The sequence below is a fragment of the Oncorhynchus mykiss genome, chromosome 17, assembly GCF_057628025.1.
Source record: "Oncorhynchus mykiss isolate SJ-2025 chromosome 17, ASM5762802v1, whole genome shotgun sequence".
NCBI lineage: Eukaryota > Metazoa > Chordata > Actinopteri > Salmoniformes > Salmonidae > Oncorhynchus > Oncorhynchus mykiss.
In genome coordinates, this window is record NC_143038.1 from 69,029,352 (window position 1) to 69,056,166 (window position 26,815).

The window sequence follows — 26,815 nt, forward strand, 5'->3', positions numbered from 1 at the left end:
AGGAGGGGCTGTGTCAGTAATGACAATAGCAGAGAGAGTTGGGGCTGTGTCAGTAATGACAATAGCAGAGAGAGGAGGGGCTGTGTCAGTAATGACAATAGCAGAGAGAGGAGGGGCTGTGTCAGTAATGACAATAGCAGAGAGAGGGGCTGTGTCAGTAATGACAATAGCAGAGAGAGGTGGTGATGAGAGGAGGGGCTGTGTCAGTAATGACAATAGCAGCAGAGAGAGGTGGTGATGAGAGGAGGGGCTGTGTCAGTAATGACAATAGCAGCAGAGAGGAGGGGCTGTGTCAGTAATGACAATAGCAGAGAGAGGTGGTGATGAGAGGAGGGGCTGTGTCAGTAATGACAATAGCAGAGAGAGGAGGGGCTGTGTCAGTAATGACAATAGCAGAGAGAGGAGGGGCTGTGTCAGTAATGACAATAGCAGAGAGAGGAGGGGCTGTGTCAGTAATGACAATAGCAGAGAGAGGAGGGGCTGTGTCAGTAATGACAATAGCAGCAGAGAGAAGTGGTGATGAGAGGAGGGACTGTGTCAGTAATGACAATAGCAGAGAGAGGAGGGGCTGTGTCAGTAATGACAATAGCAGAGAGAGGTGGTGATGAGAGGAGGGGCTGTGTCAGTAATGACAATAGCAGCAGAGAGGAGGGGCTGTGTCAGTAATGACAATAGCAGAGAGAGGTGGGGCTGTGTCAGTAATGACAATAGCAGCAGAGAGGAGTGGTGATGAGAGGAGGGACTGTGTCAGTAATGACAATAGCAGAGAGAGGAGGGGCTGTGTCAGTAATGACAATAGCAGAGAGAGGAGGGGCTGTGTCAGTAATGACAATAGCAGCAGAGAGGAGGGGCTGTGTCAGTAATGACAATAGCAGCAGAGAGGAGGGACTGTGTCAGTAATGACAATAGCAGAGAGAGGAGGGGCTGTGTCAGTAATGACAATAGCAGCAGAGAGAGGTGGTGATGAGAGGAGGGGCTGTGTCAGTAATGACAATAGCAGAGAGAGGTGGTGATGAGAGGAGGGGCTGTGTCAGTAATGACAATAGCAGCAGAGAGGAGGGGCTGTGTCAGTAATGACAATAGCAGCAGAGAGGTGGTGATGAGAGGAGGGACTGTGTCAGTAATGACAATAGCAGAGAGAGGAGGGGCTGTGTCAGTAATGACAATAGCAGCAGAGAGAAGTGGTGATGAGAGGAGGGACTGTGTCAGTAATGACAATAGCAGCAGAGAGGAGGGGCTGTGTCAGTAATGACAATAGCAGCAGAGAGGTGGTGATGAGAGGAGGGACTGTGTCAGTAATGACAATAGCAGAGAGAGGAGGGACTGTGTCAGTAATGACAATAGCAGAGAGAGGAGGGGCTGTGTCAGTAATGACAATAGCAGAGAGAGGAGGGGCTGTGTCAGTAATGACAATAGCAGAGAGAGGAGGGGCTGTGTCAGTAATGACAATAGCAGCAGAGAGGAGGGGCTGTGTCAGTAATGACAATAGCAGAGAGAGGAGGGGCTGTGTCAGTAATGACAATAGCAGCAGAGAGAGGTGGTGATGAGAGGAGGGGCTGTGTCAGTAATGACAATAGCAGCAGAGAGAGGTGGTGATGAGAGGGGCTGTGTCAGTAATGACAATAGCAGCAGACAGAGAGGTGGTGATGAGAGGAGGGGCTGTGTCAGTAATGACAATAGCAGCAGAGAGGAGTGGTGATGAGAGGAGGGGCTGTGTCAGTAATGACAATAGCAGAGAGAGGAGGGGCTGTGTCAGTAATGACAATAGCAGAGAGAGGAGGGGCTGTGTCAGTAATGACAATAGCAGAGAGAGGTGGGGCTGTGTCAGTAATGATAATAGCAGCAGAGAGGAGTGGTGATGAGAGGAGGGGCTGTGTCAGTAATGACAATAGCAGCAGAGAGAGCTGACGGGACTGAGGATTTACATGTGCTGCTGTTCTACACAAGCTGTTACAGAGTGAGACAGTACCACTTAGTAAGCTGTTACAGAGTGAGACAGACAGTACCACTTAGTAAGCTGCTACAGAGTGAGACAGACAGTACCACTTAGTAAGCTGCTACAGAGTGAGACAGACAGTACCACTTAGTAAGCTGCTACAGAGTGAGACAGACAGTACCACTTAGTAAGCTGCTACAGAGTGAGACAGACAGTACCACTTAGTAAGCTGTTACAGAGAGACAGACAGTACCACTTAGTAAGCTGCTACAGAGTGAGACAGTACCACTTAGTAAGCTGCTACAGAGTGAGACAGTACCACTTAGTAAGCTGCTACAGAGTGAGACAGTACCACTTAGTAAGCTGCTACAGAGTGAGACAGACAGTACCACTTAGTAAGCTGCTACAGAGTGAAACAGACAGTACCACTTAGTAAGCTGCTACAGAGTGAGACAGACAGTACCACTTAGTAAGCTGCTACAGAGTGAGACAGACAGTACCACTTAGTAAGCTGCTACAGAGTGAGACAGACAGTACCACTTAGTAAGCTGCTACAGAGTGAGACAGACAGTACCACTTAGTAAGCTGCTACAGAGTGAGACAGACAGTACCACTTAGTAAGCTGCTACAGAGTGAGACAGACAGTACCACTTAGTAAGCTGCTACAGAGTGAGACAGACAGTACCACTTAGTAAGCTGTTACAGAGTGAGACAGTACCACTTAGTAAGCTGCTACAGAGTGAGACAGACAGTACCACTTAGTAAGCTGCTACAGAGTGAGACAGACAGTACCACTTAGTAAGCTGCTACAGAGTGAGACAGACAGTACCACTTAGTAAGCTGTTACAGAGAGACAGACAGTACCACTTAGTAAGCTGCTACAGAGTGAGACAGTACCACTTAGTAAGCTGCTACAGAGTGAGACAGTACCACTTAGTAAGCTGCTACAGCGTGAGACAGTACCACTTAGTAAGCTGCTACAGAGTGAGACAGTACCACTTAGTAAGCTGCTACAGAGTGAGACAGACAGTACCACTTAGTAAGCTGTTACAGAGTGAGACAGACAGTACCACTTAGTAAGCTGCTACAGAGTGAGACAGACAGTACCACTTAGTAAGCTGCTACAGAGTGAGACAGTACCACTTAGTAAGCTGTTACAGAGTGAGACAGACAGTACCACTTAGTAAGCTGTTACAGAGTGAGACAGACAGTACCACTTAGTAAGCTGCTACAGAGTGAGACAGACAGTACCACTTAGTAAGCTGCTACAGAGTGAGACAGTACCACTTAGTAAGCTGCTACAGAGTGAGACAGTACCACTTAGTAAGCTGCTACAGAGTGAGACAGTACCACTTAGTAAGCTGCTACAGAGTGAGACAGTACCACTTAGTAAGCTGCTACAGAGTGAGACAGTACCACTTAGTAAGCTGCTACAGAGTGAGACAGTACCACTTAGTAAGCTGCTACAGAGTGAGACAGACAGTACCACTTAGTAAGCTGTTACAGAGTGAGACAGACAGTACCACTTAGTAAGCTGTTACAGAGTGAGACAGACAGTACCACTTAGTAAGCTGCTACAGAGTGAGACAGACAGTACCACTTAGTAAGCTGTTACAGAGTGAGACATTACCACTTAGTAAGCTGCTACAGAGTGAGACAGACAGTACCACTTAGTAAGCTGCTACAGAGAGACACACAGTACCACTTAGTAAGCTGCTACAGAGTGAGACAGTACCACTTAGTAAGCTGTTTCAGAGTGAGACAGTACCACTTAGTAAGCTGTTACAGAGTGAGACAGACAGTACCACTTAGTAAGCTGCTACAGAGTGAGACAGTACCACTTAGTAAGCTGCTACAGAGAGACAGACAGTACCACTTAGTAAGCTGCTACAGAGTGAGACAGACAGTACCACTTAGTAAGCTGCTACAGAGTGAGACAGACAGTACCACTTAGTAAGCTGCTACAGAGAGACAGACAGTACCACTTAGTAAGCTGCTACAGAGTGAGACAGACAGTACCACTTAGTAAGCTGCTACAGAGTGAGACAGACAGTACCACTTAGTAAGCTGTTACAGAGTGAGACAGACAGTACCACTTAGTAAGCTGCTACAGAGTGAGACAGACAGTACCACTTAGTAAGCTGCTACAGAGTGAGACAGACAGTACCACTTAGTAAGCTGCTACAGAGTGAGACAGACAGTACCACTTAGTAAGCTGCTACAGAGTGAGACAGACAGTACCACTTAGTAAGCTGCTACAGAGAGACAGACAGTACCACTTAGTAAGCTGCTACAGAGTGAGACAGACAGTACCACTTAGTAAGCTGCTACAGAGTGAGACAGACAGTACCACTTAGTAAGCTGCTACAGAGTGAGACAGACAGTACCACTTAGTAAGGCTTCAGTGGGTTCACTACATAGGTGTTAAAGTAGACTGCAACCATCATACTAGACAACGTGTACATTCTGGAAAGGGTTTGAACATGAGAGCTGCACACCACACCACACCACACCCACACACCCATAAAACATGTTTAGTTATCCAGAAAAGACAGATGACAGGTTACAGGTCAGATATTAATCTCTGCATATATTTATTAGTATTAAGCTTTTAATCTAAAATGTCTTGATAAAACATGTTTATTTTTTTTATTTTAACCACGCAGACATGAAACATGACTTCTGGGAGCACATCAGCATGCTGGAAAGCTAATCAGAACGGGCTTTAAGGTAGCGCCATTAAACAGCAGGTGTATCGAATAGCTCTGAAAACTACAGGTACCAGAGTCAGGTAATGAGGTCTATCTTATTTAGGTATGTCTGTATGCCCGTACTCATAAAGGGTCTCGGAGTAGGAGTGCTGACCTTAGATCAGATTACCCTTTTAGATTACAATGAATAAGATTCCATGGACAGCGTGGACCTGATCCTAGATCAGCATTTATACTCGGGAAACGGTTGATACATGTACACACAGCCCCTGGTAGTAACTGTTCACTGTGCAGTCATTCTGTTCGTTATCAATACTGATGTGATGCACCTCCTTGTTTGGATCAGAGTGGTTCTGTAGAGACCATCCACTCTACGCCTCAAAATGGAGGAATTCTCACTGGCTCACTGATGCAGTGATAAACACACCCTCCAATTTGTGAAGTAATTTGGGAAAAATCAAGCCAACAACAAAAAGAAAACTGTGAAATAAACGTAACTCAAGCCATTCCCTCACACTGTGTACATAGGAGGGGTCCTCAGCTAAATCAACATGATCACCCTCTCCCCAAAAGCAGCAATATAAGCATTAAAAACCTAGAGATACATTTTTTTAACCAGTGTTGGAAAAGAAATAATTCTTTAATTCTGTAAAGTTAAAATGCATACAAAATCCTTTCTTCTTTGTCAACACTTAGAAAGCCAGCACTGGCATGAAACCACTGTTTATTGTATTGTCATTTTGGACCGTTATCAGTCTAACAATATATGCAGCAGGTTGTTGGATCATACACTACCGAGCTGGCCTGGTTACGCATCCACCATCGTTGCTAGAACCATGCTGAAAAGGACCATGGGAAAATATATGATAGGATAGTGGGATAGGTAGGATAGTGAAGGCCTGGTCTGATATCTGGTTTGATATCTGTAGGATAGTGAAGGTCTGGTCTGATATCTGGTTTGATATCTGTAGGATAGTGAAGGCCTGGTCTGAGATCTGGTTTGATATCTGTAGGATAGTGAAGGCCTGGTCTGAGATCTGGTCTGATATCTGTAGGATAGTGAAGGCCTGGTCTGAGATCTGGTCTGATATCTGTAGGATAGTGAAGCCCTGGTCTGAGATCTGGTTTGATATCTGTAGGATAGTGAAGCCCTGGTTTGATATCTGTAGGATAGTGAAGGTCTGGTCTGAGATCTGGTCTGATATCTGTAGGATAGTGAAGGTCTGGTCTGAGATCTGGTCTGATATCTGTAGGATAGTGAAGGTCTGGTCTGAGATCTGGTCTGATATCTGTAGGATAGTGAAGGCCTGGTCTGAGATCTGGTCTGATATCTGTAGGATAGTGAAGCCCTGGTCTGAGATCTGGTTTGATATCTGTAGGATAGTGAAGCCCTGGTTTGATATCTGTAGGATAGTGAAGGTCTGGTCTGAGATCTGGTCTGATATCTGTAGGATAGTGAAGGTCTGGTCTGAGATCTGGTCTGATATCTGTAGGATAGTGAAGGCCTGGTCTGATATCTGTAGGATAGTGAAGGTCTGGTCTGAGATCTGGTCTGATATCTGTAGGATAGTGAAGGCCTGGTCTGATATCTGTAGGATAGTGAAGGTCTGGTCTGAGATCTGGTTTGATATCTGTAGGATAGTGAAGCCCTGGTCTGAGATCTGGTTTGATATCTGTAGGATAGTGAAGGTCTGGTCTGAGATCTGGTTTGATATCTGTAGGATAGTGAAGGCCTGGTCTGATATCTGTAGGATAGTGAAGGTCTGGTCTGAGATCTGGTCTGATATCTGTAGGATAGTGAAGGCCTGGTCTGATATCTGTAGGATAGTGAAGGTCTGGTCTGAGATCTGGTCTGATATCTGTAGGATAGTGAAGGCCTGGTCTGATATCTGTAGGATAGTGAAGGTCTGGTATGAGATCTGGTTTGATATCTGTAGGATAGTGAAGCCCTGGTCTGAGATCTGGTTTGATATCTGTAGGATAGTGAAGGTCTGGTCTGAGATCTGGTTTGATATCTGTATTAAGGTATAACAGGGGAACGGTCTTGTTATGGAGTTCACCAGTCAACCCACTGACCTCTGGCTTGGGACCCCTTGACTTCTGATGAGACTTGGGTTCAAGTTAAAAATAGATTTTACATATACCTTTATCTGAGCTCGATTGAGCTTGCCTGACATCATGGAACGATAGGTTCACTTAATTTTTGAGATGATTCAATCTGGCACTCTAGGCCAAGCTAGAGCAAACAGAACAAATAACGGAACGATTTCGAATAGGATTTGAGGCCCAGAGTTACTTCAGAGGAGTTTGAATGGAGTTGGTTACACACACACACACTTACAACAGTATAGGGTTGTATGACAGACGTGTATTAATCAAATCTCCATCATGAACATCTAGTCATCAAGTCGATCAATTAAGACAATGTGTTCATTTATAGTTTAAGACTCTGTGCTTCTAATAAAAATGTACCTTTGTGGTGACAGTAAGTTTAGATGACATTTCTCTCAGGGTCTGACGTTGAGCTCTTTCTCCTACACTGCAACCTTAAAACATGCAGAAAATAAACACTTAGAAAATAAGGATGTTTTTGTTTGTGTAAACATACAAAGGGGGTTAGAAGCTACAGAATTACCCTCACGTTAGGTCAGAGGTCAACAGATGACATCAAACCATCTGTTTGGATAAGTCTGCGAGGTTACGCCTGGTCTGACTCCAATCACTGACCACCACCAAGTTCCCAAAGTCCATAATAGCCTACCACTTCAAAATCACCTCCAAATACATTTCTGCTTCCTTCTAAGTAGTACGCTAGTGTTGGATATTGGAATGGAAATGCTTGACTGACTCTCCCTGCTCTCTCGCGCTCTCTCTCTCTCTCTCTGTGTGTGGAGGGCCTAGTGATCCTCGAAGCCGAGGGCCTAGTGATCCTCGAAGCCGGGCATGGGGAAGGGCCGTGCGAAGGCCTCCACTCGTTTCTTCAGCTCTGCCATGCGAGAGACCGTCTCTGGATCCTCCAACAAGAAGTTCTTAAAGTCTGCAAGTTTCCCTGGAGAGAAGAAGACAGTAGAGCAGATGTTTTCAGCTTTTGTGTCACTTCCTGTATTTTCACACCAATGGCTTGCGTTTTCCTCGACTGAGTCACTCAGACATCTCCATCTCTTTGGGTTAGCTAATGAACTGGCACTTCTTCCAGATCGCTACAGGAGATGGAGGAACTGTGACAAGAAAAATACCCCGACTTTAGATTTAAAACAAAGTTTCGGGCATCACGGCCTCCATCAGAATGTACAAACACATGGACTTCGCCCCAAATGGCACCAGGGCGAGTAAGGCTCCGGTCAAAAAGTAGTGCGTAATGAAGGTAATAGCTTGGCATTTGGGACGCAGAAAAAAAAGGCAAGACAGAGAGGAGACTGATTAGGTGAACTGATGAAGAGGAACTCACCAGTCTTCTTCTTGACGTCCAGGGCGATCTTAAAGCCTTCGTCCATGAACTCCACCACCTGGACAAAGTCTGTCTCCTTGAACTGTCTGGAGGTCAGCGCCGGGGCACCTGGGAGTCAGGAATGGGAGGAGAGTGTCAGTGATAACCAGGGACACAGAACGCTCAGGTGTTATATGCATGGTAATTCAAGGTTAATGTAGGATAGATTTGATTATTATAATACAATGTGGCGTTCCACAGGGATTGATTCTTGCATCTCTTTTTTTTAACCTCCTGACAAACATCAAAACAGCATCTGGTTATTTGAGTAGTGATGAATAAATAAACTAAATTAAATGAATAGCTCAAAACATTAAAATCATTTTTTTCTGGTCACAATGTATACAAAAACAGAATATACATACAATGTAGCCATTGTATTCTGAATGGTAACCCAGGGGTTCCATACCGTGGTAACCCAGGGGTTCCATACCGTGGTAACCCAGGGGTTCCATAATTGTGGTAACCCAGGGGTTCCATAATTGTGGTAACCCAGGGGTTCCATACTGTGGTAACCCAGGGGTTCCATACTGTGGTAACCCAGGGGTTCCATACTGTGGTAACCCAGGGGTTCCATACTGTGGTAACCCAGGGGTTCCATACTGTGGTAACCCAGGGGTTCCATACTGTGGTAACCCAGGGGTTCCATACTGTGGTAACCCAGGGGTTCCATACTGTGGTAACCCAGGGGTTCCATACTGTGGTAACCCAGGGGTTCCATACTGTGGTAACCCAGGGGTTCCATACTGTGGTAACACAGGGTTCCATACTGTGGTAACAACAGGGTTCCATACGTGGTAACAACAGGGTTCCATACGTGGTAACAACAGGGTTCCATACGTGGTAACAACAGGGTTCCATACGTGGTAACAACAGGGTTCCATACGTGGTAACAACAGGGTTCCATACGTGGTAACAACAGGGTTCCATACGTGGTAACCACAGGGTTCCATACGTGGTAACCACAGGGTTCCATACGTGGTAACCACAGGGTTCCATACGTGGTAACAACAGGGTTCCATACGTGGTAACAACAGGGTTCCATACGTGGTAACAACAGGGTTCCATACGTGGTAACAACAGGGTTCCATACGTGGTAACAACAGGGTTCCATACGTGGTAACCACAGGGTTCCATACGTGGTAACCACAGGGTTCCATACGTGGTAACCACAGGGTTCCATACGTGGTAACACAGGGTTCCGGCCTATACATCACATACTCACTCAGGTATTATATTCTGGGCCAAGTGGTCCAGACAGTGTGACACCCACCTAGCCGGAGGCCCCCAGGAGCCAGGGCACTCTTGTCCCCGGGACAGGTGTTCTTGTTGGCTGTGATGGACACCAGCTCCAAAACTCTCTCAGCTCTGGCTCCATCGATGCCCTTAGGCCTCAGGTCCACCAGCACCAGATGGTTCTCCGTCCCCCCTGAGGAGGAAACAAAGACATTTTATGAAGCATACCATTTCTTTGTTTAAGTGAGTGCTCTCCACTGTTTTGACGAGATGGCTCCTGAGAGAAAACACATAGTAAAGTAGTACCTGACACCAGCGTGTATCCTTTGCTCAGTAGGGCCTCAGCCATGGCCTTGGCGTTACGCATCACCTGGCCAATGTACTCTCTGAACATCGGCGTCTGGGCCTAGACAACAAACAAAAACAAGAGGGAAAAGTGTGAGTCAGTTCCCACTTTAGGAGTGAAGAATGGGGAAGCAGTCACGGTGGGGACTTATGGATTCATGGAGAGAGAGAGAGAGAGACAGAAGACGAGGTACCTGTTTGAGTGCGACAGCCACCCCAGCGATGGCGTGGTTGTGGGGTCCCCCCTGAAGAGAGGGGAACACAGCGAAGTTGACCCGGTCCTCCAGGTCATATTGGATCTCCCTCCCCTTCTTGTCCACAGAACGCACGCCCTTACGGTAGAAGATCAGACCAGCCCTGGAGGGGAGAGAGCCAGACAGGTCAGTCTGGAGTTTAGGTTAACCCATTTGCAACTCAACACCTTCATGGACAAACAGACTGTTGCTAAATAAGTGCACACTTCGGGATAAGTGTGGACAATTGGGATGTAGACCCTTTTTTGTGCACAAACATGTTGCTGGTCTACTTTAATCCATTAGGTAAACTACATGTACAATAACGTTCAGATTAGCTTCTAACAAAATGTCCTCTCCACTAATCCCACCCTCACAAGCCTGTACCTGGCTCCTCGGAGGGACTGGTGTGTTGTGGAGGTGACATGGTCTCCTCCACACAGCCACGTTACATACCTGGCTCCTAGAGGGACTGGTGTGTTGTGGAGGTGACCATGTCAGCATACTTGAATGGCGAGGGGACAGCCTACACAGCTACGTTACATACCTGGCTCCCCGGAGGGACTTGTGTGTTGTGGAGGTGACCATGTCAGCATACTTGAATGGCGAGGGGACAGCCTACACAGCCACGTTACATACCTGGCTCCTAGAGGGACTGGTGTGTTGTGGAGGTGACCATGTCAGCATACTTGAATGGCGAGGGGACAGCCTACACAGCCACGTTACATACCTGGCTCCCCGGAGGGACTTGTGTGTTGTGGAGGTGACCATGTCAGCATACTTGAATGGCGAGGGGACAGCCTTCGCAGCCACCAGACCACTGATGTGGGCCATGTCAGCCAGCAGGTAGGCTTTCACCTCCGTACACAACTGGATGGGGAAAACAGAACGATTTAAAGTATGTGACATTTTTGAAAATTGATAATGCCTTAAAATGCCAGGAAGTCTCTAATTTTTGGCTTCTCATCTAGTATAATTCACTACACACTATTGAAGAAGATAATTGTCTTTTCACACGCGTGTGTGACAACAGTTGATAATCAGAATAGGGGTCAGGCTCTACTAAAACGAACAAATGTGGTGAACGAGTGAGACTGTGCATTATAGTATGCCATGTCAGTCTGGATAAGTAGTATGTTGATATTTGTTGCTCACTGCATATTTTTCTTACTAAAAACAGAGCATAGTACTCTGTATATGTATATGTACACCGTACGTAGTTTTATTATGTAGGAGGCAAGACAGGTTTCGGACACTGGCCCCTGCCCCCTAGTAGGGGCCGTTCTGGCCCCTGCCCCCTAGTAGGGGCCGTTCTGGCCCCTGCCCCCTAGTAGGGGCAGTTCTGGCCCCTGCTCCCTAGTAGGGGCCGTTCTGGCCCCTGCCCCCTACGGGCCGTTCTGGATTTGGGCTTTTTATTCCCAGCACCACAAACAAGGAAACGCTGAATCTGAGTTTTGATAAGGCTAACACATTTTTCATGACAAAAGAGTGACTCTCCTGTAGGGGCTTTCCAAACAAGAAATGCTACAGAACACTATCTTTACTGATGCGTTGCCTCTTCCTGTCAACTCTTCCTGATAAAGCACCAAAAAGTCAGCGAACATGTAAATGGTTCCCTGGCAAAGTCAGAAGCTATATAGGAGGTCTCATTAAATAATTATATACTCCTTTATTTCATTATTTAACCTTTATTTAACTGAGCAAGTCAGTTAAGAACTGATTTACAATGCTGGCCTACCCCGGCCAAACCCTAGCCACGCTGGGCCAATTGTGCGCCGCCCTATGGGAGTCCCATTCACGGCCGGTTGTGATAATGCCTGGAATCGAACCAGGGTCTGTAGTGACGCACTGAGCTGCAGTACCTTAGACCGCTGCGCCACTCGGGAGGCCCCCTGATTATATCAGATATAGAATCAGGTCAGTGGCAGCCATCTTGGAGAGTTAGATTACGTCCCAAATTGCACCCCATTCCCTACATAGTGCAGTACTTTAGACCAGGGCCTATAGAGATTGGTCAAAAGAAGTGTACTATATAGGGGATAGGGTGCCATTTGAGTAACATCCTTAAAAAGCAGAATGTAGCTACTGTACTGTAGCCTTAAGGAAAAATAGAAGTGCCTTCAGACAGTGGAGATACTGCAGCAGGAAGAGAAGCAGAGAGAGATAGAGGTAGGTAGTCACAGACATAGAGAGAGAGGTAGGTAGTCACAGACATAGAGAGAGAGGTAGGTAGTCACAGACAGAGAGAGGGAGGTAGGTAGGTCGTCACAGACAGAGAGAGAGAGGTAGGTAGGTCGTCACAGACAGAGAGAGAGAGGTAGGTAGGTAGTCACAGAGAGAGAGAGAGAGGTAGGTAGTCACAGAGAGAGAGGGAGGTAGGTAGGTCGTCACAGACAGAGAGAGGTAGGTAGGTCGTCACAGACAGAGAGGGAGGTAGGTTGGTCGTCACAGACAGAGAGAGAGAGAGGTAGGTAGTCACAGACAGAGGGAGAGAGAGGTAGGTAGTCACAGACAGAGAGAGGTAGGTAGGTCGTCACAGACAGAGAGAGAGGTAGGTAGGTCGTCACAGACAGAGAGAGAGAGAGGTAGGTAGTCACAGACAGAGAGAGAGAGAGGTAGGTAGTCACAGACAGAGGGAGAGAGAGGTAGGTAGTTTGTCACAGACAGAGAGAGAGAGGTAGGTAGTTTGTCACAGACAGAGAGAGAGAGGTAGGTAGTTTGTCACAGACAGAGAGAGAGAGGTAGGTAGTCACAGAGAGAGAGAGAGAGAGGTAGGTAGTTCGTCACAGACAGAGAGAGAGAGAGGTAGGTAGTCACAGACAGAGGGAGAGAGAGGTAGGTAGTCACAGAGAGAGAGAGAGAGAGGTAGGTAGTCACAGACAGAGGGAGAGAGAGGTAGGTAGTCACAGACAGAGGGAGAGAGAGGTAGGTAGTCACAGAGAGAGAGAGAGAGAGGTAGGTAGTCACAGACAGAGGGAGAGAGAGGTAGGTAGTCACAGACAGAGGGAGAGAGAGGTAGGTAGTCACAGACAGAGGGAGAAAGAGTCTGTACCTTCTTGATGCGAGCGTAGTCAATGAGGCGAGCGTAGGCGCTGGTGCCTGCAATGATCAACTTGGGCCGGAAGAGACGGGCAGTCATCTCCAGCTGGTCATAGTCAATGAGCCCTGTGGCAGGCTGGAGAAAGGGAGAGAGAATGTACGAGATAGGGAGCGAGAGAGAGAGAGGGATAGAGAGAGAGAGATAGGGAGCGAGCGAGCGAGAGGGATAGAGAGAAAGCGAGAAGAGAGGGAGTGAGCGAGCAAGAGAAAGAGCGAGAGAGGGAGAAAGAGAGAAAGCGAGAGGAGAGGGAGAGAGAAAGAGAGAAAGCGAGAAAGCGAGAGGAGAGGGAGAGAGAATGAGAGAGGAGAGGGAGAGAGAAAGACATACACCTGTTAAGAGGAGACTGATGCGTCACGTCAACAACAGTGAGAGATATGAATAACACAGGAAGTCCTATACAGGATATGTTTCTCCATATGTTACATTTCTCTATTTGTTAAATTTCTCCATATGTCCATTCAATTGTTTTTTTTCTTTCTATCCCTCAACCCCAAAGCTTTACAACGAAGTGTCGGTCAGCTAGATATCTTATAACTAACAAGTTAACATGTGTAAAAAGGTGCTATAGGCTCTGCAGTTGAGCATTTGGTTCGCTAATTTAGTAGCTAGTTAGCCATCTTGCTACGTGGTTAGCTTCTTCCAAAAATCAAGCTTAGTTTGGTAACAGCAGAGATTCCCCTCCTGGATCAACAGCCTTGCTGGCTAATATTTGTTTTGTGCGTGCAACAAACGGTAGCATTTTTTTAGTTACTCGTATAGTTCAGGTCAGAAACCGTACAGAATGTTCGCAATGCGCTCGTTAGCATTCAGTTAGCATTCTGTATGGTATTTTACATGTACTTGTCAGCATTGCTAATGTTCAGATTACAGAGTATCAGTGATGTTTGAAAACAGCGCTCCGTGTGTTCAGTGCCGGTATTACTGAATAACCCTGTATAGCACAAGGTTGATATGAAGCCATGACAATCGGGATACCGTCCAAGCCTACACACCATATCATTGATCACATGACCACAACACACACGGATAGAGAAACACACACACACAGGCAGTCAATTTAGGAACTAAATTTACAATTCAATAATGGAAAACACACACACACACACACGACTACTACAGGACTATACTGATCACCTGAACCCTACACAGGCAAACAGAGATCAGGAAAATGACAGAAATTGATAAACCAATAAGGACTCAAGGAGATACTAGAACCAATGACGTCGCTGGCCAATATCGACCAGTAACAGAGACCACTAACCATATATAGTAGGATAGATAAGATGATTTATTGTAACTTGTCTATTGTATTCTAATCCATTTCATTCAATTCCCATTGCATTAGTGACGAGTAGCATTTATAGTAGTATTAGCTACTGCCACTACAGATGAGGAGAGTGTTCTCCACTAGGAGACAAGTGAGAGTGGCAAGTTGTCTCGATCAGAGGGACACTGGACCAGGTTCAACTGTTACATTAAAGCTCCGAACCGGTCTTTCCTCAACTCCTTCTTCTCAAACCGTATTGGAGGAGAAAAATCTAAAGTCCCTCCCCTCAGACCTTCTCCTCCAACAGGTTTTGAGAAGGAGACGAGGAGCGAGGGACCGGGAAAGAGTGGAGTGTGGCTCTGCTTACATTGAGCTTGTAGGGCATGGACTCAAAATAGATGGAGGTAGCAGATATCCTCTTGGTGTCAGACATGTAACCATGGGTCAGACTGCAGAAGGACAACAACAACATTTGTGTTATTCAATATACATTTAGGACATTTAGCAGACTCTTATCTACAGTGATTTAGACAGCCTGCTTGGTATGATTACTGTATAGCACCATTATTGTAAGTTACTTACAATAAACATAATATATTTAATATTATGGTGCCCACTATGACAGTAAAGAAAAGGTAGAGTGAACGAGGAAAGTAGAGAGCTGGTAGTCCGTGAATGGTGAGGGAAAGAAATCAAGATAAAGGCCGACCACGAGAGGCAGAGGTAGAGAGGAGGCAGTGGCAGAGAGAGGCAGAGAACTGAGTAGACAGAGACTGAGGCAGAGATAGAGGCCGACCACGAGAGGCAGAGGTAGAGAGGAGGCAGTAGCAGAGAGAGACAGAGAACTGAATAGACAGACTGAGGCAGACGGCTACATACTGTCCACCGTCAGGCAGGTCCAGGCCCATGATGCGGTCGTGAGGGTTGAGGACGGCGGTGTAGGCAGCGAAGTTGGCGGGAGAGCCAGAGTAGGGCTGGACGTTCACCCCCCACAGGGCAGGGTCCAGGTCAAAGGCCTCCAGGGCTCTCTTCTGGCACAACAACTCTATCTGGTCTACCACCTCAGCTCCACCGTAGTACCTAGAGGAGAGGAGAGGGTTAACACCATCTACTAAACCACCATAGTACCAAGAGGAGAGGAGAGGGTTAACACCATCTACTAAACCACCATAGTACCTAGAGGAGAGGAGAGGGTTAACACCATCTACTAAACCACCATAGTACCTAGAGGAGAGGAGAGGGTTACCACCATAGTACCTAGAGGAGAGGAGAGGGTTAACACCATCTACTAAACCACCATAATACCTAGAGGAGAGGGTTAACACCATCTACTAAACCACCATAGTACCTAGAGGAGAGGAGAGGGTTAACACCATCTACTAAACCACCATAGTACCTAGAGGAGAGGAGAGGGTTAACACCATCTACTAAACCACCATAGTACCTAGAGGAGAGGAGAGGGTTAACACCATCTACTAAACCACCATAATACCTAGAGGAGAGGAGAGGGTTAACACCATCTACTAAACCACCATAGTACCTAGAGGAGAGGAGAGGGTTAACACCATCTACTAAACCACCATAGTACCTAGAGGAGAGGAGAGGGTTAACACCATCTACTAAACCACCATAATACCTAGAGGAGAGGAGAGGGTTAACACCATCTACTAAACCACCATAATACCTAGAGGAGAGGAGAGGGTTAACACCATCTACTAAACCACCATAGTCCCTAGAGGAGAGGAGAGGGTTAACACCATCTACTAAACCACCATAATACCTAGAGGAGAGGAGAGGGTTAACACCATCTACTAAACCACCATAATACCTAGAGGAGAGGAGAGGGTTAACACCATCTACTAAACCACCATAGTACCTAGAGGAGAGGAGAGGGTTAACACCATCTACTAAACCACCATAGTACCTAGAGGAGAGGAGAGGGTTAACACCATCTACTAAACCACCATAGTACCTAGAGGAGAGGAGAGGAGAGGAGAGGGTTAACACCATCTACTAAACCACCATAGTACCTAGAGGAGAGGAGAGGGTTAACACCATCTACTAAACCACCATAGTACCTAGAGGAGAGGGTTAACACCATCTACTAAACCACCATAGTACCTAGAGGAGAGGAGAGGGTTAACACCATCTACTAAACCACCATAATACCTAGAGGAGAGGAGAGGGTTAACACCATCTACTAAACCACCATAGTACCTAGAGGAGAGGAGAGGGTTAACACCATCTACTAAACCACCATAGTACCTAGAGGAGAGGAGAGGGTTAACACCATCTACTAAACCACCATAATACCTAGAGGAGAGGGTTAACACCATCTACTAAACCACCATAGTACCTAGAGGAGAGGAGAGGGTTAACACCATCTACTAAACCACCATAATACCTAGCGAGAACAGGGCCACGTTCATTGGATCACACAACAGAAGAAAACAGACTGAAACCAGGAGGAACTACCGGTACTTGTCTGATTAGAAAAACTCACCCACTTCCCGTTGCGTTGCCTAATTGCCAATGCAGGAATTATAATCCTAATTCTGATTAAAACAGTTCTGGGGAATTGGGTGAAAAGGAGAAGGTGCCTAGGTACAGTATGTTGGAGGGGAAATGGGAACAGGGCAACAGATGGACAGGATACAGTCCTTTTCAATCTGATCATTGCAGACATTTCAATAAGTAAAGTAGAAACAGTGGGGAGCCAAAGGAACAGCAATACAAAGCAGAGAAAGTCTTAGTGTTCCAGTAGCCACACTAGCAATGCATTGGGCATGCATTCTCAGTGGTGTGCTAACCTAGTATGGTCAATGCATTGGGCATGCATTCTCAGTGGTGTGCTAACCTAGTATGGTCAATGTATTGGGCATGCATTCTCAGTGGTGTGCTAACCTAGTATGGTCATTGTTACGTAGTAGCCTTACCTCCTGCCTGGGTAGCCCTCTGAGTACTTGTTATTGAGGCAGGATCCTTGGGCCTCCAGCGCAGCCCGACTGCAGAAGTTCTGGAGAGGAGAGGCAAACCAGAAGCTGGATATCAGGATCAGATCAATGCAAGAGACAGATGGAAAAGGCCAAGGCAAATTATAAACTGTTAAGTGATTAGTAGAATCCCACCCCGAGAGACAACAGCAATCACACTCTTCAAGCAGACTTCATACACTGCCTCTTCTCTTCTATTCTCCTCTACAAGGAAAAAGAGAAGGCGCCATCACTGCTATAAGCGGTGGTAGTGTTGCCCTATCGCTGAATCATTAAGGGCTGTCCTCGACAAAAAAAATAATAATATCTTGGTCGACCGAGAGTTCTGTTCTTTAAACCAATCGATTGGGCAGAATGTTTAAAAACGTGTATTTTACATATATGGACACATCCTGTGTGTTTTAATCAAATCAACTATATGCACTCAGCTTGTCTGATGCTTTAAGACACCCTGTTTGATTAAATAATTAAAGACACGACCGGAATTTAGATTGTGCCGTGCCGGGCTCAGACTGTTAAAAACAAAATGACAGCAAGTGACCAGCAACATAGTTACAGCCATTTCTGGCTTAAAAGTTCTGTTACCGAAATCCCAAATTTGTTTTAGGAGAAACATTTCCTAAACCCTTATGTCTTTACATGACACGTGTATGCATCGCATTCAGACGACCAATAGGGCCAGACCTATAGCATATCATAACCAGACCAATAAATTGGTTGTGAACTCTGAACGCTGTAACATGTGACAAAATGGATGCAGAGGAAGTGACAAATAAACTTGAAACGGAGTTAATGTTTACTGTTTGCTCAGGAGGTAAAGGGGAAGTCAGATGTGTGGAATAAATGTGACGAGTTGTGGAAAATACTGGAGATCAAGAAAAAGAAGGTGAGGAGCAAGGCATTGTGTGCATATTATGTCTGCCAAACAGGTGCTGTTAGATTACAATATAATTTCTGACCGTTTGGAACAATGTAAACACTAAATCAATTATAAAAATGTACGAGAGTCTTCTGTAATAAAAGTACATAAATACATTTTTTTTTTTTTTTTTACAATAAAGACTAAAAACAGTTGCATTCATTTGTGAAAACAATTTCCGAAATTGAACGGTGTATTTATTGTTTACACTAAATTATTCAAGGGTCGCCTTGTTATTTTATTTAAAAACTAAAATCCTTGATTGCATTTCAAATCATGAATGACTCGTACGCCGTGTGACGACATGACCGAATGAATGATGGGATACAGTAACCTATTTTTATAGGCCTACGGTATTAAGACTAAACAGGATGTGCTCTGAGGCCTACAGCTTGATGGTGCTTATACAAGGCTGCTATATTAAGCCTACTGATGATAATGACATTACTTATTACGATCATAATAATAATAAAAGTATATCAAGAGGATTATTATAAATATAAATTTCTGACAATTTGGAACAGTGTAAACCGTAAATAAATGATAAAGAATAGCAGAGAGGTTGCTCTAATGGAAAAAGTGTAAAAAACCTTTATTACAGCATAGCAAATATTAAAACCAGGCGAATGTGAAATTGTTTATTTGACATGTGGCTGCGTGAGGTTTGGTGCACACGGAATCAGTAAGTTATTAAAAACAAACACTCAAAAACGGGCAACAGAATCAAGATCGGTCTTATTTCTGTAGATATGGATTATTTATAAAGCCAGGCACATTTAACAGTTAGACTATTGATTATAGATCTAATTAAGTTGGGGTTTGCGCCCTCCTCACTTTTCTTAGACAATTAAAGTAAGGGCTGTTTTCTCGTCTCCTCACTCTGCTGCTGCCTCTGCCACATGGTTCAACACCAATACGCTGGTTAACGTCACTATTATGCACATATCAACACGGTCTAAGAAAAGGTGGCAATTCAACAACTCAGAACTGCAGACAGCGACCACTATTAGTGCTGCACATTATTCTTACATTATATAACCATGTTACATTTCAGTAGCATGTCTGATGGACTGCCTCATCCCCACAGCCTCCACAAGGGATCAGTCCACTCAGAGCCGTTGGTCTCTATCGATAGTTTAGGTGGCAGAGGGGCCAGGATGTTACCGTGTTTCTAAGGCAGAGGGCCAGGATGTTACCGTGTTTATAAGGCAGAGGGGCCAAGATGTTACCGTGTTTCTAAGGCAGAGGGCCAGGATGTTACCGTGTTTCTAAGGCAGAGGGGCCAGAATGTTACCGTGTTTCTAAGGCAGAGGGCCAGGATGTTACAGTGTTTCTAAGGACAGGTTAGGATCCCTGCTATAACGGCCATAAGTAGTGAAAGGCCCACCGATGGAGAGGGGACTGTCTGTAACCACTCCTGACAGTGTCAGGGAGAGGAAGGTGACAGGGGATAGACACCTCAGTGTGGCATCTTGACTCTTCAGCTCAGATTATCACAGTGCCTGTCAGGTTTCAGGCCGCGTCGCGCTGGCCTCCCTACGGGGTTGTAATGCTAATGCCGCTCAGACTTCACCTCCACTGGAGAAGGAGATGTGAGATAACAGCTCAGGTAACAGCGTACACACACACATTTCTGCTGTGTGTGCCACACTGAGAAAGCACCCCACTCCTCACATTAGACTTGGAAATGCAATCGCTGCCTGTGTGTTTTCCTCTTAAAAATAGCCAGGCCGGGCTAGTAGAACATCAAGCAGGAGGCCTTGGCTGTAGTCTGCCTGCAGAGAGGAAGGTGTGAGTGTGCTTTGCGAGGAGAAAAGGGGGGTGGTATTTTACACCTCTTTTCTCCCCAAATTTGATCTTGTTTTGTCGCTGCAACTCCCCAACAGGCTCAGAAGGTCGAGTCATGCGTCCTCCGAAACCTGGCCCGCCAAACAGCACTTCTTTACACCCTCCCGCTTAACCCGGAAGCCAGCCACACCAACATGTCGGAGGAAACACCGTTCAACTGATGACCGAGGTCAGCCTGCAGGCGCCCGGCCCTCCACAAGGAGTCGCAAGAGTGCGATGAGCCAAGTAAAGCCCCCCGGCCAAACCCTCCCCTAACCCGAACGATACTGAGCCAATTGTGTACCACCCTATGGGACTCCCGAACACGGTCGGTTGTGATACATCCCGGGATCCAACCCGGGTTTGTAGTGACGCCTCTAGAACGTTACCCCACTCGGGAGGCCCCGAAGATGTCAGATTTTCCTCACACTAGAGTGGGTTGATATATTCCACTGAGCTGGGAGGGAGGATAGAGGAAACTACAGAGAGAGAATTTAAGTCCAAACCATTCCAAATGAAGCAGGCGTTGGTCAGAAATGCATATGGTTTTATTCTGAAAATAACCCTTATCTGTTGACTGAAAGGGTGCCTTGCTTCTTTCAGTTCAGTAGCCTGTCGAACTTTTATGCATGTAACTGCATATGACTGTCAGATCAACTGTGCTCACAGTGCGAGAGACAACGGGCTAAACCATTCGCATTTTGAGACGGGGGGGGGGGGTCAAATCCAAAGCTGCATTATATTCATTTCTGAATGCAATGCTAACGACACATACTGACATAGAACTAACTCAAAACATGTTATGGTGATTTCAGATACAAAGAGCATCAATTGCCCCCACTCCTAATCTGATAGTGCTAATCTTAGGCACACCCCATTGACACCCCACATTGAACCCCCCCCCTCTACACACTAACAGAGGGCCACTCAGCTCAGAGGAGGAACCTCAGGCAGATCCAGCTCAGAGGAGGAACCTCAGGCAGATCCAGCTCAGAGGAGGAACCTCAGGCAGATCCAGCTCAGAGGAGGAACCTCAGGCAGATCCAGCTCAGAGGAGGAACCTCAGGCAGATCCAGCTCAGAGGAGGAACCTCAGGCAGATCCAGCTCAGAGGAGGAACCTCAGGCAGATCCAGCTCAGAGGAGGAACCTCAGGCAGATCCAGCTCAGAGGAGGAACCTCAGGCAGATCCAGCTCAGAGGAGGAACCTCAGGCAGATCCAGCTCAGAGGCCCAGATCCTGATCTCCATCAGCAGCAGATATTTGTAAACAATGAATGTGTTCATGCAAAAACATTGAACCGAAAAAGTATTGTTGTATCGTATCTCATATATCTAGATGTGTATCGAATTTTTCATGAAAGGAGAGATGCACATCCTTAGTGTGACTCTGGGCCTGTCAAACTGCTTCTTTCTCAACTGACCATACTAGATAGACTGACTAACATACAGCTTACCATGAGCTTACAGGCCTCCTCTTTCTGACAGCCAACCAGAAAGACAGATAGCTAGCCAGCCAAACACACACCTCAGAGGCAATGAGCTCCAGTCCCCGACACTGCCGGTCCTCCTCTTTCTGACAGCCAACCAGAAAGACAGATAGCTAGCCAGCCAAACACACACCTCAGAGGCAATGAGCTCCAGTCCTCGACACTGCCGGTCCTTCTCTTTCCGCAGCAAGTCCCACATCTCCGGGTCGTCCTGGGCCAGACTGTCCTGCCCAGTCCACGGGGCCTCCTGTTCCACACTACGGGTAGCCGCATGCTGGCTCCTCCTCGCCCCAACGCTGCTCAGGGCCACCGGGGCACGCAGGCACAATGGCTGGTAGGGAAAAACACAGACAGAGAGGAACAGGTCATTTATGGATCCATGATTAAAAAAAAATAACTGGGTAGTGTTCACAAAAAAAAAAAAAAGATTAGAAACAGAGGTGGTGTTAGCATGCAATTTCACAAGAACACACGTCTGATCTACAAATCCCATTGGTTAAGACAACGGTAGCATTAGCGGCCGCTTATTGTCTGAATACCTGGTGAGGGGTGGTTGGAGATGTCAACAAAGCAGCACGGCAGAAAAATATGCTGCCAAGTTTTCAAACTACCGGTCGTGTTTCTTTGTTGAGAGGAAATATATTATATTATTAAACATAAAGCAATCTGTGCATTTCAACAACCACATGAATACACCCATTTCTCTTTTGCATATCAAAAAAAACAAAAATGACCACTCCTGCCACGGTTTTGAACAGATCCGATTATACTACTAAGATTATTATACTATTGTATATTATACTACTTAGAACGAACGCACCAAGAAAAATAACGCAACAAGCATGCAGATGCAGTAAGTGATAAACTAGGGATAGCCAACGTTGTCACAAAGCATAATGCACCAACCAGGTAACTTTCATGCCTTCAGAAATTATTCACGCCACTTTTCACACCACCAGGGGTGGCAGGGTAGCCTAGTGGTTAGAGCGTTGGACTAGTAACTGGAAGGTTGCAAGTTCAAACCCCCGAGCTGACAAGGTAAAAATCTGTCGTTCTGCCCCTGAACAGGCAGTTCCTAGGCCGTCATTGAAAATAAGAATTTGTTCTTAACTGACTTGCCTGGGTTAAATAAAAATTCTATTTTTTCCCCAAATGTTGTACCTGGCCGACACACAATACACCATAATGTGAAAGTGGAATTGTTTAATTTTAACTAATTAATTAAAAATGAAAAGCTGAAATATCTTAGGTCAATATGTATTCAACCCCTTTGTTATGGCAAACCTAAATAAGTTCTGGAGTAAACATTTGCTTAACAAATCACTTAACTTGCATGGACTCACTGTGTGCAATGTTTAACATGATTTTTGAATGACTACCTCATCCCTGTTCCCCACACATACAGATAATTGTAAGGTCCCTCAGTCAAGCAGTGAATTTCAAACAGATTCAACCACAAAGACCAGGGAGTTTTACCAATGCACCAGAGGGCACCTATTGGTAGATTACCAATTCTACCTATTGGTAATTTTTTTAAATTAAAAAGCAGACATTGAACATCCCTTTGAGCATGGTGAAGTTATTAATTACACTGTCAATACACCCAGTCACTACAAAGATACAGGTGTCTTTCCTAACTCAGTTGCAGGAGAGGAAGGAAACTGCTCAGGGATTTCACCATAAAGCCAATGGTGACTTTAAAACAGTTTGAGTTTAATCGCTGTGATAGGAGAAAACAGAGGATGGATCAACATTGCAGTTAATCCACAATACTAACCTAACTGACAGAGTGAAAAGAATCCTGTAAGGAATTTAAAACAAATCCTAAACATACATCCTGTTTGCAACAAGGCACTAAAGTAATACTGAAAAACAAAGCAAACTTTTTGACCTGAATAGTGTTATGTTTGTGGCAAATCCAATACAACACATTACTGAGTACCACTCTCCATAGTTTCTAGCATAGTGGTGGCTGTATCATGTTATGGGTATTGCTTGTAATCGTTAAGGACTGGGGAATTTTTCCAGGATAAAAAAAGAAACGGAATGGCGCTAGGCACAGGCAAAAGTCCTAGAGGAAATTCTGGTTCAGTCTGCTTTCCACCAGACACCGGGAGATGAATTCACCTTTCAGCAGGACAATAACCTAAAACACAAGGCCAAATCCACACAGGAGTTGCTTACCATGGAGGCAATGAATGTCCCTGAGTGGCCAAAGTACAGTTTTGACTTGAAATTCCTTGGCAAGACCTGAAAATGGTTGTCTAGCAATAACTGACAAACAATTAGACAGAGCTTGAAGATATTTGAAAATAACTTTTTAAAGTTGCACAATCCAGGTGTGCAAAGGTCTTGACTTACCCAGAAAGACACAGCTGTTTTGCTGCCAAAGGGTGCTTTTACAAACTATTGACTCAGGGGTGTGAATACTTCAGATATTTCTGTATTTCACTACAAAAAAAAATTAAATAGCAAAGAAATGTCAAAACACATGTTTTCACTTTGTCATTATGGCGCATTTTCTGTAAATGGGGGATACATTTTATTCAGTCCATTTAACCAAAAAAAAAAAAAAAAGTCTAACAACAAAATGTGGAAAACGTCAAGGTGTGAATACTTCCTGAAGGCACTGTAACGGATTAATCAAAACTCTATTTCAAATGTTTCTAGAAATTACAATAGCTGACATTTTAATTTGATCTCTTTGGGATACACCATGTTCTATGCTGTTCTACACAACATGGCACCCTGACACCTACAGTAGAGCATGATGAACACGGAGGGAAACAATCAGGCCAGTCAGGCTTTTTTGTCCAACCAGATCTGCGATGACAAGGTTCTAGCTACTATATCCCTTGGATGTGGCTGTTCAGTTTTATTCAGGTCCCAGGCTTCCATGACTGTTATTTACAGAAGTCAACAACAACAAAAAAATGCTTTTTGCTTTAGCTCAATCTGCACTTGATAGATCAGATCTAGTCTGTAGTGAGGATGTATGCCGTCTGACTCATTGGGAGGGAGACTAGAGGGAGACCCAGAGGCACCACGACGGTCCATTTACTTCATGCCGTTAGAATTTATGCTATTAAATCATGAGATTCCATTGGGGCAGTTCTCCCTCGTAGAAAATAGCTATCCAAGCAATGTTCGCAAAGCCTATGCTTCCATGGTGCTGCTGCTGCTAGCAGTCACTGAGGAGCAGAGTCAAAGTATCCAAATGGTGTTTTGTTATGTCTTGACCAAGGTCATTATAGAAAAGAAAAAATTGCAACTCTTGGCGTAGTCGGCGGTTCTTAAATCTCTAGCTCTCGGCTGTTTACTAACCACATATCTTAGCTGTTAAGACTGTATAAGACAGTGTTGGACCTACAGTAGAAGTGTCAGAGACACGTACTACATAACCAGAACGGTTTCAGAAGATAGGCCTATGTATTTCAAATCATACAGTAGCCTACTTTGTTGTCAATGTCTCTTTTTTAACGATTAATACATCTAGACACATGAAGGCAGACATAACATTTTCTATTTTTAACAGACATCTCTCACTTATGCACTCCAATGTGTAACTAATATAATTTAGAGTTAGCTTGGTGTTTGAGTGATAATAATCAGCATGGTTGTATGCCTCTATCAGCTGTACTTAGGGAAGGGAGCTAGCTAGCTGCTTTGAAGAGCCAGCACAGAGCAGAAACAGCAGGACCTCTACACAGCACTTCCTCTTATCTAATCTCAGCTAGCACCATGCCTAGTTCTCTGCCTGACTAGTTCTCCACACAGCTAGCTGCAGGACAGTGTGGGTACACAGTTTCAGCTTTCCCCTTTCCACACATTTACCCTGTTTCTATTAGCCCCCTTGGAACGGAGGGCTTCTGACCTCAATGGAACTTCCTGGTTAAATAAAGGCTGGCTCATGTTCTGGGCAGGTTAGTCAGTTCTCCCTTAGCCCTCAGTTTACTCTCTGCACGGCTGTTACAATAGGGATAGGATTGACACACTAAGATTATGTTGTTTGTGCTTGTCAGATTTTCCAAACCTAGTCTCAGATAATTTGGTTAAAGTACAACACCGACCTGACGGTAGTATGGCATGACAATGGTGAGAAGAGAATAACTGTCTAAAACAGAGGCCCTAGCTCCGTGAAACTACAAAAGTGCTGTGTTGAGGAGGGGGGGGGGGGGGGTGCATGCAAATTAAATAGCTCATCACCTTTTATTAAACAGCAGGACTGGCCTAATGATGGTCTTCTATTTACCCAGACCCCCTACCGAGCCAGTCTCCGGTGTACTGCAGGGTGATGTGTAACTTCACTTTAACAGTGCTATTAAAATCCAATTAACACAAATGATGGTGACCAGGATGACTGTACGGGTTATATACTGTCTGGTGTGTGTGTGTGTGTGTTATTTTATTTTAAACACTGCACTTCTGAAAGAGAAAATATTTGTCAAAACAAGTAGAATTCATGCTTTGAAAAATAGGTCACAGATTATTCTGCACACTGCAAAGTCATAAATACCACAGGCCATTTTTCACACAACTATCTCCAGAACATAGGAACACGTTCATTCTAATGACAGGTTATTTACGCACATATATTAGCCTACAACATTAAATCTTTATCACAGATCGTTCACCTTCATGAGCTGCTGTGGCTGCTTCCTCTAAAATAAAAAATAAACATGTACTAGATCTTCCAGGAGCTGCCTGGCAGGCCTGCAGTTATTTCCCCTGGAGCTAGCTCCTGTGGTGCTGATGAGGAGGAATATCTAGGGCCCCATCCTCTCCTCCCAGGTTGGCACATTAAATGGGTGATGGTGAAACCCAACTCTCCTGGCCTTCTGTCAGCCTGCGGGCCACTCCGAGTGTGTGAGGAGGAAGACAGCTAAGGTCCACCCGAGGGAGAGGGGGGGTGAGGAGTCCTAGGGAGACAGCTCAGGTCCACCCGCCTGCTCCCTCAGGGGACACGTTCCACACACACAGAAATCACACGGGTCATTAAGTACTGACGGGACCCGTCCTTTGCTGTCTGCCCACACGCTGGCACATACACCCACACAGCCTTGCTTACAGCAGAGAGCAGACGGAGGTGTCCATCTGTCTGCGCTGAGGGCATCCCCTCCTTTCTGCACTGGTGTCACTGTAGGATGCTAAACAGTGGCACTGCATCCTTTTTATTAGCTCCTTACACACGCACTCCATCAAGCTCTCCTCTGTCCCCCTCCCACCCAGGGCTGGCCTGGGAAGCAGACTCCTCTGTCCCCCTCCCACCAGGGC

At 45.5% G+C, this 26,815-nt stretch overlaps 1 protein-coding gene across 2 annotated transcripts in view; it reads right to left on the bottom strand.

Moving 5' to 3' along the window:
* Window positions 1-6,995: 6,995 nt before the first annotated feature.
* Window positions 6,996-26,815, bottom strand: part of shmt2 (serine hydroxymethyltransferase 2 (mitochondrial)) — a 28,738-nt gene continuing 8,918 nt past the window's right edge. Inside the window, exons 2-12 of one of the 2 annotated variants that reach the window (XM_036950834.2) lie at window positions 21,675-21,872; window positions 17,252-17,331; window positions 15,195-15,395; window positions 14,683-14,764; window positions 13,001-13,123; window positions 10,679-10,818; window positions 9,910-10,072; window positions 9,677-9,776; window positions 9,408-9,563; window positions 8,096-8,203; window positions 6,996-7,696 (exon numbers count right to left, since the gene is read on the bottom strand). In XM_036950834.2, the coding sequence (XP_036806729.1) occupies window positions 7,569-7,696; window positions 8,096-8,203; window positions 9,408-9,563; window positions 9,677-9,776; window positions 9,910-10,072; window positions 10,679-10,818; window positions 13,001-13,123; window positions 14,683-14,764; window positions 15,195-15,395; window positions 17,252-17,331; window positions 21,675-21,872 (1,479 nt within the window). In that variant the 3' untranslated portion in view covers window positions 6,996-7,568. Of the gene's footprint in view, window positions 7,697-8,095; window positions 8,204-9,407; window positions 9,564-9,676; window positions 9,777-9,909; window positions 10,073-10,678; window positions 10,819-13,000; window positions 13,124-14,682; window positions 14,765-15,194; window positions 15,396-17,251; window positions 17,332-21,579; window positions 21,873-26,815 lie in introns of both variants that reach the window. The other variant, XM_036950836.2, reaches the window with a different exon arrangement.